The 16,520-nt window shown below is 50.4% G+C and overlaps 1 protein-coding gene across 2 annotated transcripts in view; it reads right to left on the bottom strand.

Moving 5' to 3' along the window:
- The window catches only part of HK1 (hexokinase 1), a 70,735-nt gene extending 56,994 nt beyond the window's left edge, over positions 1-13,741 (bottom strand). Inside the window, exon 1 of one of the 2 annotated variants that reach the window (XM_044942200.2) lies at positions 13,484-13,741. In XM_044942200.2, the coding sequence (XP_044798135.1) occupies positions 13,484-13,546 (63 nt within the window). In that variant the 5' untranslated portion in view covers positions 13,547-13,741. The remainder of the gene's footprint in view (positions 1-13,483) is intronic. The other variant, XM_006060317.4, reaches the window with a different exon arrangement.
- Positions 13,742-16,520: the final 2,779 nt, after the last annotated feature.

Genomic DNA, 16,520 nt, shown 5'->3' with positions numbered 1-16,520 from the left:
ATTATTTTAATGAGCGCTCATGTTTGCAGAGGACTCTGCCACTTACACACATGACTTTCACATAAATTTCCCATCTGGATGTCATAGAAAGGAAAGAAACGAGCTCGTGGATGTCAGGTGCCTGGCATGAAGTGGGGGCTCAGTGTGTTAGTTCCCTTTCTCCCAGCACAATATGTCAGTGAAGCAGGCAGGAAAGATATCATTATCTTCATTTTATAGCTGAGGAAATGGAGACCCATGACTCACACACAGTCACGTGGTTTAGAAGTGGCAGCTGGATCTAGACTCCAGGTCTTCCAAACCCTCTTTTGGGGCTCCTCCTTGTAGATTTCTATTCTTACTCACATGTGGGAAGAACCCAGGGCTGTGGATGAAGAGAACCGAGTTCAATACCTGCCATTTATTAGCTGTGTGACTTTGGACAAGTTACTTAATCTCTCTGATTCTTGATTTCCTCTTTCAAATGGGAATAATAATATTTTTGCGTCCCAGGTGGAACGGTGGTAAAGAATCCGCCCGCCAAAGCAGGAGACATAAGAGACACAGCTTCTATCCCTGGGTCTGAAAGATCCCCTGGATTAGGAAATGGCAACCCACTCTGGTATTTTTGCCTGGAAAATTCCATGGACAGAGGAACATGGCAGGCTACAGTCCATGGGATTGCAGAGTCAGACACGACTGAGCATGCACGCGATACTTTCACCTCAGAAAGCTACTGGGAGAATTTTAATAATGTGTCAAAAACTCTTCCCATCCTTCCACTGAAATTACCAAAAGGGAATCCATCTCTCACTCACCTGTCTAGCTCATAATCACATGTCCCTAATTCCTTTTACCTAAATATCTAGAGAAATGCATTGATTACCAGATATTACTAACCCATCCTGTAAAAAAGAAAATGAAAGGCAGGTGGTCATTTGCATGAAATCATAGCAAATGAAAGATGCTCACAAAAGTCCTCTGAAACGTTTGGATTGTTTTATTCTTTTCTTTTAAACTAACAGTAAGTTATATATACTTATTATTAAAGAACACAAACAATGCATAAAAGTACTAATAAAAAGTCTGAGTTCTTCCCTCAATCTTCCCAGAGAAGTCCTTGCTAATACAGCTTTATGTTCTAGGGCAGATTTCCTACTTAAACATCCATGCATACAGAGCTTGGTTTGTTTATATTTTGTTACAAAAATGGAATCATATTATAAACAGTTTCTCCCTTGAAACCTTAACTCCATCTCTGTTTCTTCTGGGCACTTTCTCTAAGACACTAACAGCCAACTTAGATTTTAGGACACTGCCTGGTTCAAAGATAAGGCATGGACTGACCAGTGTAGACACCTGTTGGACTCCAACTTTGCCATTTTGTAGGTACCTCAGTCTTTCCATCTGTAATGTGGCTGTATTCACCTGACTTTGACCTACGAAGGCCTTCTACTTTGCACGGCGATTTCATGTGATAATCCTTAAGCTATCCTGTCCAGAGAAGCAGGGCAGGTGCCATCACATCCAATGCCCTTAGGAAAAATCAGAGTCTACAGAGGTTATTCAATTGGCCACGGTGACCACCTGGTGACTCAGATGGTAAAGAATCCGCCTGTAATGCAGGACACCTGGGTTTGATCCCTGGGTTGGGAAGATCCCCTGGAGAAGGGAATGGCTACCCACTCAGTATTCTTGCCTGGAGAATTCCATGGACAGAGGAGCCTGGAAGGCTACAGTCCATGGGGTCACAAAGAATCGGACACGACTGAGCGATGAACACTTTCGAGGTGATCACTGGTCAGCGAGAAAGCTGGAGTGGACACCAAGTTCCTGGTTCTGTGCTCCTTCCTCAGTACCCTTCTTGCTCAGCCCAGGGCGAACCCAGCCCCAGGGTCAGAGAGCAGGGAGATGTGGGAAAACGGTGGCATCAATGCCACCAGTCCATCCGCTACAGAACCAGTGTACAGGCTCCCTTGCCTCACCAAAAGCACACCCTGCAGCCTGATTATTCTGGAGGCCTCATTCACCCCCCAGCAGCCACCAGCGATCTGAATTGCTCATTTCATTTTCCCTTTCACACCATCCTAGGAAGGATGCTCAAAGGCCATAGCAAACCCAAAGGTCCTGACCTAATGGCACCCTCCACCATGGTGGGTACCGTCCCAAGCCCCGGCTCTGGCAGGTCCAACCCCCTTCCTGCCTGCCCAGCCCCACCTCACCATTGAGGGTGGTGGCCCAGGAAACCTACCTTTCTATCCTACTTTTGGCAGCTAGTCCCTGAACAGGCAGGGCACTGGCCACAAAGACAGACATTTTGGATACCCTGGGTTCCCTACCAGAATCATCCATCCCGGGCACCCTCCTGCCTTCTGCCCCACTGATGGTCCTTCCTGACAGATCCACTTCCATTTGACCGCGTTGGCCCGTCGATGCCGCTCAACATGCCGCTCCTTTCTCCACGCACACCTCCTCTAAAGGGCGAGGTGATCCGCCTGCCCAGAACCAGCTGCCGCTCTTCTCAGCATCCCCTTGGCCCTTGTGCTCAGTGTGGAGGAAGCAACCTGCCTGGGGACAGCGGCAGTGAGTCCTTTCCGGGCACCGCAGTGACATGTGCATGGTGTGTGCCTCCCGCCAGACCGGGAGTGCCAGGGGTGCAGGGGCCACACTTCCAGGCCACTGGTGTCCCCACCCCCTCAGGTGGCTGCTCAGCTGGGCTGAATGGCTGCTCTCCTGGGTGACCAGAAGCCTCCAGTGATGCCTAACCCAGAAGGTCATCTCAGAAGGGTTTGCTAGCTCAGCTAATGCAGGAGAGTCCTCTTCCCTGAACGACACAGCCCTTCTCCAGGACCAGCCCCTTACTTCAGCCTCACAGTGACTTGTGTGGAGCCAACAGCCCCTCTGTAAGGGAGGGACTGCTCCAGGCGCTCTCTGATCCCCCCACCCCTCACGACATCCGCACCCTGGGGTCCAGGGGAACACAAAAGCTCTACAGATAATCAGGAGTCTCCACTATTCAAGGTGGCCAGGGGCTGCTGAATACCTGAGAGAGGAAACATGTTTGGGAAAATAATTTCCATTTTAGAGGCTTCTGAGAGAGAGTTGTGTGCGCAAACATCCCCAAGGCATCAGGGTCCCTTTGGCAGGTTCAAACACTGTACTCAGAGGCTCCCTTTCCCAGGCCCTTTCCAAGGTTCAGATACAGCTCTCGGTCCTTTGTGCTTCTGAACGGTTAGTTCCATTTCAGTGGCATGGACTGAGCATGTATTAAGCACCAAGTACTGTTCATACAACACTTCTGTTTAATCACAATAAATCAGGAGGAAAATGGGATGCCCATCCTTGATGAGGAAACTGAGGTTCTGGGAACCGAGATAACAATAAGCAGCACTGGAGCCCCCGCTGGACACTTCAACCTGCCCTGATCTAAGCAGCACACCTGCAGGGTGGGCATTGTCAGCCCCGTTTTTCATGGGAGGAACCTGGGGTCAAGCAGCCAAGGGAAAGGCATCCAGCCTCTAGGATCTAGGGCGGCTCTGGGTTCAGACCCCAACCCAGTGCTCCCCTGACTCCTCTTGCTAGGAGGACCGCAGGAGGCCAAAGGTCATGCCCAATGTCCTCCTGGTGAGCTTGGCTCCTGCTATGAGGCACTTTCTGCTGGTGAGAGACCAAGCCCTTGCCCAGGATGAGAACACAGCTGTCATACTGAACTAGCTAAAAATAAAGGAGGTACCCAGTCTCTGAAGGTGAACAGAACAGCCCTGGAATGTGGCAGGACAAGAACAACAGGCTTCATTCTGGGCCTCGTGGTCAATGGCTTGGGCTAGAGCCAGGCTCCAGACTCACAGTTTCCAATGTCTCAGGTGCCTCCAGGTAGGGGAAGAGAAAATCTGAAGTATAGAGAGCTTTGCTTCCACCATGAGACATCGAGACCCCGGAGTCATGGTTCCAAAGTACTACATTGGTGGGAGCAGAACAGTCTGGAAAGCAAAGGACCTCAGACCTCCTCCGGCTGCACGGATTCCTCCTATAACCTTGGGCACATCACTTCCATCTGTGTTTTTCCTATCAGTAAAAGAGCATCATTGAAAACTACCCTCTCGTCATCACATACGGTGGGCACCAGAGCTCCATGACACCGTGGATCCTCAGAATACAAGCTTTTCAGAATCCTATGGTGGCCAAGCAGAATGGGACCCAGGATTCCTGCCCAGCTCGGGGGTCTGGCCACCTACCCTCTGTTATCCAGGAAGCTGCACTCCTTCTGCAGGTGCCTACAGGTGTGCTCTGGATGAACAATGCTAACATCTGGCATTTATGTAATTCAGTACACTTTCCAAGGGTTTCCATACCCATTCTCTGATTTAATAAATGGGCAGTGAGACACAAATCACCTCATCTGACAGATAAGGGAACTGAGACCCAAAGAGCTTGATGCCCACCTAACAAAACTGCTTCAGCTACAGGGATCCTTGCGAGATCAAGGATTCCAGCCTCCTGGTTTTACAGATGAGGAAATCGAGGCCCAAGGACCCCAGGAACCTACTGCTTTAAATGCAGAGTGCCTCTGTCCAAACCTCTGAGCCATAAAATTCACTTCTAACAGAGTGCTTCCAGCAGGAATATAATGCAAGGCACATATGTAATTTAAAATTTTCTAGTACCTACATTTTTTGAAAAGGTGACATTAATTCTAATAACATTTTATTTAACCCATTATATCCAAACTATTATTCCCACATGTAATTAATATCTTTTAAATTATCAATGAGCTATTTTATATATCTTCTTTGTCATACAAAGTCTTCAAAACCCTGTATTTTAGTTCAACAGCACATCTCAAACCAGACTTGCCACATTTTAAGTGCTCAATAGCCACACATGTGGAGAAGGCAATGGCAACCCACTCCAGTACTCTTGCCTGGAAAATCCCAGGGGCAGAGGGGCCTGGTGGGCTGCCGTCTATGGGGTCGCACAGAGTCAGACACGACTGAAGCGACTTAGCAGCAGCAGCAGCCACACATGGCTAGAGGCTCTTGTTCTGGACAGCAGGGCTCTAGCACTCCACTCACATCCCCATCACGGGAGCCCTGAGTGACAATTTCTGCTAGGAGGCCGCTGCCATGCACTGCTGTGGAAGCCTAAGGCCCTGGACCAAAGTCATGGATCTGTATGCACAGTGACAGCCACCCACGGGTGTCAGGCAGACCTGTGCCCCATCCCAGCTCTTCTGTTCTCTGGCCAACAAAGATCATGTCAATTCCACTTCCTGAGGCTTCCCTGCCCCACATATAAGAGGTAGGAAGAAATACCTACATTCAAGCTTGCCAGAAGGACTCCACTAAATCAAGCATGTAAAAGTATTTTGAAAATGAACAGAACTTGACAAATGTGAGCCAGTGTCTTTGTTACAATGATGGCCTGGAGTCTCCTACTTGATTCATCGCACCCACCCAGGCAGGGTCCTGGAAGGCACTGGGGGACATCAGAGAAATAGGTCAGATTGAATAACAAGGCTGCAGGCGAACCCCACGCATCAATCAATCAAGGAAAGCAGCTGCTTACAGAAGGGCCAGGCAGACGTTGGGAGAGAAAGCTAGACTGATAATGCATTACATGGAGCACAGGGAGGTCTTGCAAGGTGAGCACTGGCCTCCCCAAAAGTCCTCTTTTAAATGCAAACAGGATGGAGGGAGGGGGACAAATGGAGAAATGGTACAGAGAGAAATTTGAAAACCAGAGAAAATCCCTAACATTCACTGTAAAAGACTTTATTGGGTCAATTTCCTTCCCAGGTGGAAGGAGTTGGTCAACACTGAGCAGCATGGGGGTGGAGGGGTGGGGCGTGGAGGGTGGGGATGGGCAGGCACAAACCAGGGTGCTGGTGCTGAGGAGGGTGGGGAGGAAGGGGAGAAGGGAATCGGGGATTTTGAGGATTCTGTGCCCAGCTCTGCCTTGTCCCCAGCTCTTTCCTCCTTTGAATCTGTTTCCCTCAACAGCAAAACGAGAGTTGGATGTGTTACGGTAGAAAGAACGTGGGTTTCTGAGTTAGGGGACCTGACGGTGTTTCTGTCTCTATCACTCACAAGCCATGTGGTCAGCAAGTCCCTCCACCACTTGGGGCCTCAGTTTCCTCATTTCCTTCCAGAAATGAGGAAAGCAGAAGCAGGATCTCTTCCAGCAATTGCACTTCTACACACATACCCAAGAGAAATGTAAGTATGTCCACACAGGGAAAACTGCTCACAGCAGCATTATCATAACAGCCTCAAAGTGGAAACAACAGAAACACCCTGAACTAACAAATGTGTAAACAAAACGTGGTAGATGCGCACAAATGAGCACTATTCAGCAATAAAAAGAACTGGAGTACACGTACTTAGTACGTATGTATGAATGAACCATGATAAGACGCCAAGCGAAAGAAACCACACAAAGGTCACATCATTATATAATTCTGTTCATATGAAATGTTCAGAAGAAGTAAATTCATTTAAAAAAGAAATAGATTAGTAGATACCAAGGTGTAGGGAGCAATGGGGAGTGACTGCTTAACGGGTATAGAGTTTCTCCTGGGGTTGAGGAAAATGTTCTGCAATGAGATGGTGGTAACAGTTACAGAAGCTCGTGAATGTATTAGGCACCACAGACTTGCACTCTTTACAACGTTAAGTTTTGTAGTATGTGAATTATATCTCAATGTAGAAAAAAGCAGGGGCTCTGCCAGCAGACATGATGGGTCTGCATGCTGACTCTTCTGTTTATACCTGAGCCTCAGAGTTCTCATCCAAAAGCAGTGATCATAAGAGACCCCCCACTAACAGGGGAGCTGGGGGGATGTAATGCCTTCCGTGCAGCAAACAGGACAGGCATCACATGCTGGCTTCAGTTAGTATTGTTACTACTGACGTTTAAATAAGAACCATTTTAGGAAAGACAGGCCCCTAGAAGGCATTCAGTGCAACCTTCCCTCCAAGGTCCCCTCAACGCCTCAGCGCCTGCAAGCCGGTAACTAAGCGTGGAATTGGATGAACATGATCCGACATTTTCTGCCTCTCACAGGGCTCACAAGATCTGCTTCTATTTGCAAAGGGCTGGGCTGCAGACTTCACATTTCAGTTTCCCTGCCGCGGGGGACACAGCCACCCTCTCCTTTTAGGGAAGATAGTCTGACAGAGGCTGCCGGCTTTGAGCGTTCTCTAACAGAGAAATGTTTACGGGGCTGATAAGCCAGCCCTGCCCACCCAGATCTGCCCAGGAAGAGAGAGGATGCGCGGGCAAAAGCACACTTGTGTGTTTCAACTCCCAGGAAAGTTTACAGGATTCACACTAGAGCACAAGGGGTACAGAGAGCTCTCACAAGCTTGTCTCTGTACGCCCCCCCCAATCCCCTCCGCATGCACTGAGCAAACAGCCAAGGAGGCAGGCACTGCTCACAATGAGTTTTCGGCCGCAGTCAGTAATACTCTGGCAGCAAGGGCTCCCTTCGTAAGGCAAACTAGGAAATGGCTATTTTTAAACCAAGCTCAGATGCTGTCATGTGCGTGGAAATGTCTGGGAAGAAACAGTCTGTTTAAAAATTGTCTATTAAAAATGTTAAAGGTTTTACTGCACCAAGGGTTGGCTGTGGAAACACAGGAACCTGTACAAAACTTTTGTTTTTTCTACTTTTTTTAACTTTTTATTTTTATAGGGGGATAGCCAATTAACAATGTTGTGATGGTTTCAGGTGCTCAGCTATACATATACATGTTCTCCCACAAACTCCCCTCCCATCCAGGCTGCCAAAAACATTGAGCAGAGCTCCTTGTGCTATACATAGTAGGTCCTTGTTGCTTAGCCATTTTAAATATAGCAGTGTGTACATGTCCAATCCAAAGTCCCTAGCTATCCCTTCCCCACTTCCTCCCCCTGGCCACCGTAAGTTCAGAACCTGTACAAAACTTCTAACTGGAAGCCTGATCACGAAGGCAATCTAGCAAACGTTAACAATGGGAAGATATATACACACTCTTCCGCCAAGCAATTTCAGCCCTAGAATCACAGCCTAGAGCAACTTCTTAAGTGGACAGAAGATCCCTATGGCACTGCAAGTTAAAAAAATCAGAAATGCAAAAGCACACCAAAAGAACTGATAAATTAGTTTAGTGTGTTCACACAATGTGAGAGCATACCGCAGTTTAAATTGATGAAACAGAGGTACATGGATCAACGTGGAAGAGTCTTAAACATACAGTATTGAGCTTTTAAAGAAAGCCAGTTGCAGAAGGATACAAACAGAATGACACCATTTACAAAAGGTTCAAGCCATATAAAGTAACAGCACACACTGCTTAATAGATACATGCTATGTAATAAAAAAATATTAAACATGCAGGAAATGATAAACACCAAATTCAGGACAGAGGTCACCTCTGGGAGGAGAAATGAATGGGACTGAAGACAGGCATAGAAACGGATTCAGTTGTGTCTGTAACAAAATTGCAATTGTGTCTGTTACTTTTCAAGCTATGCAGTGGATACACAAGTGTTTGTTATATTAGCTTCAATATTTTTTGCGCACCTTGAATATTTCACAATAAAAAATAAACTCTTATGTACTGATTTGGTGGGGGGAGAGAATTAAAATACAGATTCCAAGTTAAATCACTAAAAACAATAGCCCTCTGGATCCCATTCCAGGTTTTCTAAGACCTTGAGAAAGTTACTTATCTCCTCTGGGCCTCCAGCCAGTCCCTGTTTCTAAAAGGGGAATAAAATCCCTGCCTTCTGTCCATACACACGAGGCAGCAGAATGTGCAGGGAAGGAGCAGTGAGGGGGACGGATAACACTTCCTGCCGTGACAACCTCACTGAGGTTTCTGAAAGATCAGATGAAAGCACACACATACCCATGTGGGTGTCAGTACGTCTGCGTGTATTGTTGGATATAGACAGACATATATACCTACACACCCAACTGGTATCTGATAGGACTTCCTAGGTGGTGCTAGTGGTAAAGAACCTGCCAGTCAATGCAGGAGATGTTAAGAGACAGGTTTGATCCCTGGGTTGGGAAGATCTCCTGGAGGAGGGCATGGCAACACACTCTAGTACTTTTGACTGGAGAATCCCAGACAGAGGAGCCTGGAGGCCTATGGTTCACAGCGTCACAGAGTCGGACACAACTGAAGGCGACTTAGCACCCATGCACATGGCACCCGGAAGGTGTTTTAAAAAGAGAACCATTTAAAAAAAGAGAAGGCAAAACTACATTTTGGTAACTATCCATTTGACTCACCCTTACAAAGTTTCTAAGTATAACATTCCCATTTGTACATTTGGAGTCTAGCTTTTCCCCCAGGCCCCCACAGCCCACGTGTTATCTTAGTTCCCTGACCAGGGATCAAACCAGGGCCCTTGGCAGTCAAAGTATGGAGTACTAATCACAGGACTGCCAGGGAATTCCCTAGAGCCTGACTTTAAGCAACTCCTAGGCTAGTGACTTCCCACCAAAGATCTGACCATAGCCCCAAGAGCTCTCATAGCATTCTATGCTTTGCACTTATCATAAGACAGCAGATAATTATTTATACTTCATCAGAAAACAGGGACTATTTTGTCCAGGTTTATAGTCATCACTCCAGCCTAGTATATACTCTGCACAAAATAAAGGACTCAAACATTTTCTGAAGAAATGACTGTACTCCCATGATCGGATTTGATTCTAAATGTCCTCAAATCAATTAAGCAGGTGTCAGCGGTCTAGCCAGGACTACTTCCTGGGCGCAGAGGTGTATGTTGGCCTCTCCAGCATCTCCCCAAGGGCCCCCTCAGGCATGTTCAGAGCTGACTCCAGTGGCTAATTCTACCAGGCAGGAACCCCTGACTGCAGGCACACAGTCCTTCTAGGAGAAAGCTGCCCATGCTTTCTCTAGAAAACAGGAGGAGTGTGGGAGGACTGCACAGCATGGCCAGATGTCAAAGTACCTCATACCCACCAGCACTCCCAGTTTATTCCCTCAAGACAATCCCAAACTGTGAAGCCAAAGGAAGTGTTGGGGATTTTCTGGGTGGAGAACTCCGAGGAACTTCCAAAGGGTAGAGGGGACAGGGGCTGTGTAATGAAGATTCCCCAGGGAGTGAGGCTCTTTCTGAGTATTTGCATAACACCAGATCAAAAGGTGCCTGTGATGGTTTTCTATCATTTCTCTCTCACTCCCCCCACCCCTCCCCCAATCAATAAGGAAACAGGCATTTTTTAAATGCTTGCTTTTGCCACTGGGACACATGGGCCCCAGGGAACTAGAACTCGGTAGCCCTGTAACTGCTAAGCATACTCTCCTCTGTCTTCACAAACCAAGCACTCGAGGACTTTGGACAAATCACAGTTGTTGCTCACCTGCTTATGGGGATTCCATCAGATCATGGGGATCCCTCCCAGGGAAAATCCACTGGCATTTGTTCACCATTATGACAACTCTGGAGGAAAGGAAGTCTAGCCTTTCTTTAGAGGCCAAGTTCTAACCTTGCGGGGCCCATCTTCCTTTCCTGAAGGAATGCAGCTCGATGTAATCCTTCACCTTTCTTCAGGCTCTTAATGGCTAACCCAAGTGGAGGAAGCAGGTGAGAGGAGAGGCATGTTAAAAGCTGCTTGGAGGTCAAAAGACACAGGCTGTAGCTGCAAAATTAACAGGTGGCTAGAATTCTGATGAATGGAATGCACACGAGCATCCTTTTCCTCCCAAAAGCAATAGAAGAGTAAAAGGGATATCTATGTTTTGTACTTTTGTACTTCAGTCTAATGCCAGGGCACCCTTTTCACTGTACCCCATCATCTAACACTATGCATTCACAGTCTGGAAAACAGCGATCCATGCTGGGAAGCCAGATGCTTGGCGCATTTCAACACAGGATGTATTTATGAGGTTGAATTACTGATGTCCCGTAAGCAATGGGGAGAGAAAAGATACCCTTCCATGATCACTTTTGTATCCCAAGCAATCCCATAAACCTTCGCGGGCACCATCCCCATCTTTCCCTTTCCCACCCCGAGGATAGAGGGCAAGAGATGGATGAAGATTAGTGGGGGGTGCCAGAGCTGTCTCCAGTGCTCCAGAGGCCACAGCAGGGCTGGAGGGCTGAATCATCATGGCTTGTCTTCACTGGGTCCTCATCGGGTTGCAAGTAGGGCCCAGTTCCACAGGAAGAACAGGGCTTAGAGTCCTGCAGCTGGAGGACTTACCTTGGATCCCTACGGTAAGTGGTGTCTAATAATCCAGAGTCCCAGGAGAACAGACGCAGTCTCTCAGGATCTGCACAAGTAGGGGCTGGGAAAACTGACTAGGCTATGAGAACAAGTGCCCACTATGTGTTCAGGAGGCCCAGGAAGCTTTCTGAGGATCACACACACAATGGAAGAGCCACACAGCTCATCATGAAGGCCAAGGTGACCCTCTGGCAGGAATCCACATCCTCTCCCCATAGAAAGCAGCCTGAGAACTCCTCCATGAGATGCAAGAATGCCAGCTTGTTTTTAAGACTCTCCTTGACCAATAATATTATTTGGTGGAAGCTTTGGCCTCAAGACCCTCCTCCAGCAAGGTTCTGAGGTCAGAGGAAGGCAGAGAAGGAATTTCAGAAAGCCAGTCTCAGAGGAGGAGGGATTTGAGGATCCAGTGATTCAGAAATCACACAGTTAGATGTGTACAGGAGCCTGGTGGATAGACTGTGAGTCAGGCCACCACGAGGAGTGGAGGGCTCTGGCCACACTAGAAACTGCCCACATGATAAAATGGGTCCCACCAAGGGCAGTCCAAACCTCAACTCAACTTGGCCCCTGGCAGCCACAGATGATGGTGGGTGTGGATGCTGGAGGCTTACAAGGTTATCTGGGTCCCCACCTTGGTGATCAGCTGTCTTGAGCTACAGAGGGCACCACGTGCAGGGAGAGGACAGTGAACCCATCTATGTCTTCAACTCCCCACTGTGAAATGGGAAGAGCATCAGTGATACACAACACCACTGCAGACAACTGTGAAATGCACACGTTGGCATGCACAGCTCCCAGAGCTCAGTGGCCAGGAGGCTCCAGGGTGTTCCTCAGGAGTAGAGTCCCATGGTTTGATAACTCCAGCCACTGCCACTTGTAGCCATGAGGGACTCTGGCTGGTTCCCAGGCCTGTCTCCTCACTACCCAACTCTGGTCCCCACTGAGCACAGGATCCAAGATCCAAGCAGCATCCTCCATCTTTTCTGTCTCAGCACCTCCCCCTCAGCTGACTTCAAGGAGGAGCCTCGGTCAAGTTCCCAGTGGAGGGAGGCAAAAACGCGGGTCACACCCTGGCTTTCCCCCTAACTCCTTGGGTGACCTTGGTGAGGTGATCTCACTACCCTCAGCAGGCCTGTTTCCTCTTGTGCCAGAGGCGGGGGCTGTCCTGGGTGATTAGGAAGAGCACTGAACTTCCGGTGGCTGCAGGTCTGTGGCTCCAGCCTCTCACCTGTAGGTTGCGCCCCCTTGTTGGAACTCCAAAGTCACGTTGACTTTGCTCTCCAGCCCACCTTATCCCAGCAATAATGTCACTCACTTTGGGTGTGGGTCAGGAGCATATGCCAGGCTTGGCAATGATAAAATGGGCGTCTTTCCCTACAGTTTAGGCTGTTTCTTAAATACTTGGTGCCAAAGCTGGTAGAAGGGAGAGATACACCTTTCACACCTGCCAGCTGACAGTTTTTTATGTTTGAAGTCAGGGGAGGGAGATGTGTCCTTGTTCAAGAACACACATGCCACAAGCATACAAGTCAAGGCCTCCATCCGACTCAAAAGAGCAGTCTCTTATTTGAGCTCCCTTGGGCTGGCTGGAAATTACAGTTTAAGAGAGCGGTCACGTAAAGGGATGATTTAAAAAAAAAAAAAAAATTCCATTCAGACGTACCGCTCCAGACCTGAGGCCTATGAGCAAAGTTTCCGGTGGCCTCCGCGCCCCTCCCTGTTTCAGGAAGCCATGCGGGTCGCTCGGTCCTCAGATTAAGGGAGCAGCCGCAATAGCTGGGAGAGCTGGGGTGACAGTTTTCCCGGACCCCTGACGCCCTCCACCAGGAACTCCAAATATGGGATGCCTGGCCTCCAGCCAGCACCCTCGCCTGCCGCGCACTCACCTCCCCAGCATCTCTGTGATCACTCCGCCCACGGCGTTAGGACCGTACCAAACAGGCCCTACGGACCAGCCCACCAGTCCCCACATGGCCACCTCCCCGCATGGCCCGGGGGCCCATTTGACTTCCACAGCCCGTTTCAAGGACACTGCAGCAGGCAGCCCAGTCTCGAGGGTCTTTCCCCAACACATACACAGACGGCCCCAGGAAGAATCGAAGGGCGAAGACTTCCCCACCTCCCGACAATCCAACCAATGCTGGCCTGAGGGAGGCTGGGCGCGGGAGGATGGAGGCGGCTGCGGCGGCGAGCGGATGCCGGAATGCAAGGCTGCGGGCAGAGCGCCGGGCGGCGGCAGCGGCCCCGGCTCACCTTTTTGACTTGGTCATCCTTCAGTTCGGTGAAGTAATAAGCTAGGAGCTGCGCGGCGATCATGCTGGCGGTTGAGGGCTCGGGGCGACAGGCGGGCGGCCGGCGTCTGTCCTCCGCAGCCCGGGCGAACAGTGGTCCTCTGGCGGCTGCTCCGCGGCTCCTCCTCCTCCTCCTCCGGCGGCTCCTCCCCCACCACCCGGAGCGCGGCGCCGGCTCACGCGCTCCCCGTCTGCGCGCTCCCGTCCGCGCGAGGGTGACAGTCGCCAGCCGGCCCACCTCCTCGGCGCCCATTGGCTGCCGCGCGCCTCGGCTTTGCCGGGCGGCGGCGGGCGGGCCAGGACCTGGGGGCCGCGGTGGCCGCTCCTCCCAGCGTCTGAAAGAGGGCGGGCGACGCTGCGAAATCCCCCACGGCCAGGCATCTCCCGGCACGTCCCCCACGTAGGGAGCCGGCGCAGGGGCGGGAGGTTTTGTCGCGCGCGCACCGCCACGCGTGGCGGCGCCCTGCTTGGGCGGGGCGCAGGCAGGGAGGCGGCACCGCCCGGCCCGGCTGGCTGGGGAACTGGGCAGCCTTGGCGGGGCGGGGGGGGCGGGGACGCAGTCCCCTTCCTCGGAAATTAGGGTTAGCCCCTGTTAGTTCCAAGGAACGGGAGACGCCCTAAGGGGACTCGAAGAACTGGGCTTGAAAAGCCAGCGGGGCCTGTGGCGGCGAATGCAAGAGGCTTGGAGGCTTGGGAGGCTTGGCGGTCCTCGCACCGGGGCCCCACGCCTGCCAGCCCTCGCGGGCCCAAGGGGCCGAGCGCGGAGCCCCACCTGGGTCCTCACCGACGGGGCATCACCCCACCCCACCCTGGCCCGCCCGTGCTGCAGCGCCTCCAGGCCTGATCCTCCGGCTGGCGGATTTGTATTGCTAAACCAAGAGCGACGCCCCACAGCGTCCGTCCCTGAGTCACCGGTTCTTTCAGCCGTCTTCCCCAAGGGCGCACGCCGCACGCCGCTGGGCGGGACTTGAGCTGCAGGCGCTAGCCCCAACCCCTGGGCTCCTGAGCACCCAGACTCGGTGGAGTGTGGAGGACAGTTTGGGCGCCCCTCTTAGATGCCGCCTTTTTCACTTCCTGAAGGAAGTTAGCTGGGTTGGGAGGAATCCCCGGAAAACCATTCAGTTCTAAAATAGGAAAGGGAGGTGCGGAATCAGAGGTGTTTATGCTGCTACTAAGACTGATGGCAGCCATAGGATTCTTAGATTAATTGCTTCTGTGTACCAGACACCACCAGGCGCTTTACTGCCTTACGAGAGGACGTGAACTGAACTCAAAATACAAAGAAGTGGTTACTGATTCAGCGGGTAAGCAAATGGGGGCTCACTGAGGCCATGTGTCTTACTATACAACCAGAAAGCTGTAGATCTAGGATGAGACTTTGAGTCAGTGTGTTTTCAGACCCGTGCTCACCCCTGGGTTTTATGTCCTCCCAGTGGTAGGTAGCCTCTCTGCCTAAACAGGCCATGGGACTGGAACCAAGGCAGGAAAGACGGCCAGTGTCCAGCCCCATAACCTCTACCCGAGCCCTGGATCCTGGGAGCCCCTGGCCAGGCCTAAGAAAGGTACAGTGGAGTCAGGAGGGGATGGTTTAGGACCAGAACATTTCTCAGGAACCTCAGGGGCATGATTTTTGCCATCATCAATTGAAGAAGATCTCAGTTGTGGCCCTGGAGCCCAGAGCTGTCAGTCCAGAGCATAGCCCTCACCCCCGCTTGCTTTATGGCTGAGGCATCCAAAGTCACTTCTCTGAGCCTGCTTTCTCATCTTATAACATGGAGATACTAATGGCACCTACCTCCCTTGGTTGCTGTGAAATAGTCAAATAAAACACTTGCTTATAATATGCAAATAATAAATGGTGGGTATTAAAAGATTGACTTGGAAGCTGATGAGGTTTACACTTTGAGACTTCATGCTCACATTTCCCTGAGTCTAGGCCCTGAGAGGACCCATCAACTTTATTTTGTAATTTTGAATTATTTTCCAAAGACGCTCCCCCAAATTGTTTAAGCTACAAGCCTCACAAAACCTGGCTCTGCCTCCTAGATGTGTGCTCAGTTGCTCAGTCCTTTTTGACTCTTTGCAATTCTTTGGACTGTAATCCTCTATACATGGTATTCTCCAGGCAAGAATACTGGAGTAGATTGCCACTTCCTCCTCCAGGGGATCTTCCTGACCCAGGGATCAAACCCACATCTCCTGTGTCTCCTGCATTGCAGGCAGATTCTTTACCTGCTGAGCCATCAGGAAAGCCTCACCCCCTGGATAGTATCCTTATAAGCCAGGAACAGAGAGGTCTCTTGGCAGCCATCAAACATTTACACCACCTGCAATTCCATAAAGCAAAATTGGGAGGATGAGAACAATTTGGTTGTTCTCAAGTGCCATTCAAGTCTTGCTAATGTAATTCTGCCAGACTCACAAGGACCAAGAATTGTGCTTTGTTAATTGCTCTGTCTCACACTCAGCCCAGGGCCTGGTACTCAAAGATGGAATGAGTCCAGGGCAGTGATCAGGAGTACACATACCCTTTTACCCAGGCCCGGCCAGCATCATCACCGAGCCCCCATTACAACTGAGATGTTTATCTGAGCCAGAGCCAGGGGAAAACTAACCCTTCCACTGGCCTGGCTACCCTGAGATGTTCTGTTTGCAGGCAGGGAGACTGCCAGTACTTTCTCTTCGCTGCCTTTGAGAGAGAATCTGCTTCTTAAGAGGACTCACTCCTCCCCATCCCCAGAATGCAGCCAGGTCCCAAGGCCTATCAAGGTTTCCTGAGAAATATCTCTAGGCCTGCCCCACTGCTTTTTCCCAACCCTCAGTCCTCATCAGCCCATGCCAGAAATATTACAAGTCTTCTAGCTGCCCTTCCTGGCTCCTGGCTTCCCGCCATCCAAGTCATTCTGAGGTCTGAGCCACATTCTTCCTGCTAAAAAGCAGCCTAATCACATCATAACCGTGCCCTAAATCCCTTGATGGCCCCCTCCTTCCTGATGGAG

This window comes from Bubalus bubalis, chromosome 4 (assembly GCF_019923935.1).
Source record: "Bubalus bubalis isolate 160015118507 breed Murrah chromosome 4, NDDB_SH_1, whole genome shotgun sequence".
NCBI lineage: Eukaryota > Metazoa > Chordata > Mammalia > Artiodactyla > Bovidae > Bubalus > Bubalus bubalis.
This window is presented reverse-complemented; position numbering and strand designations above follow the sequence as displayed.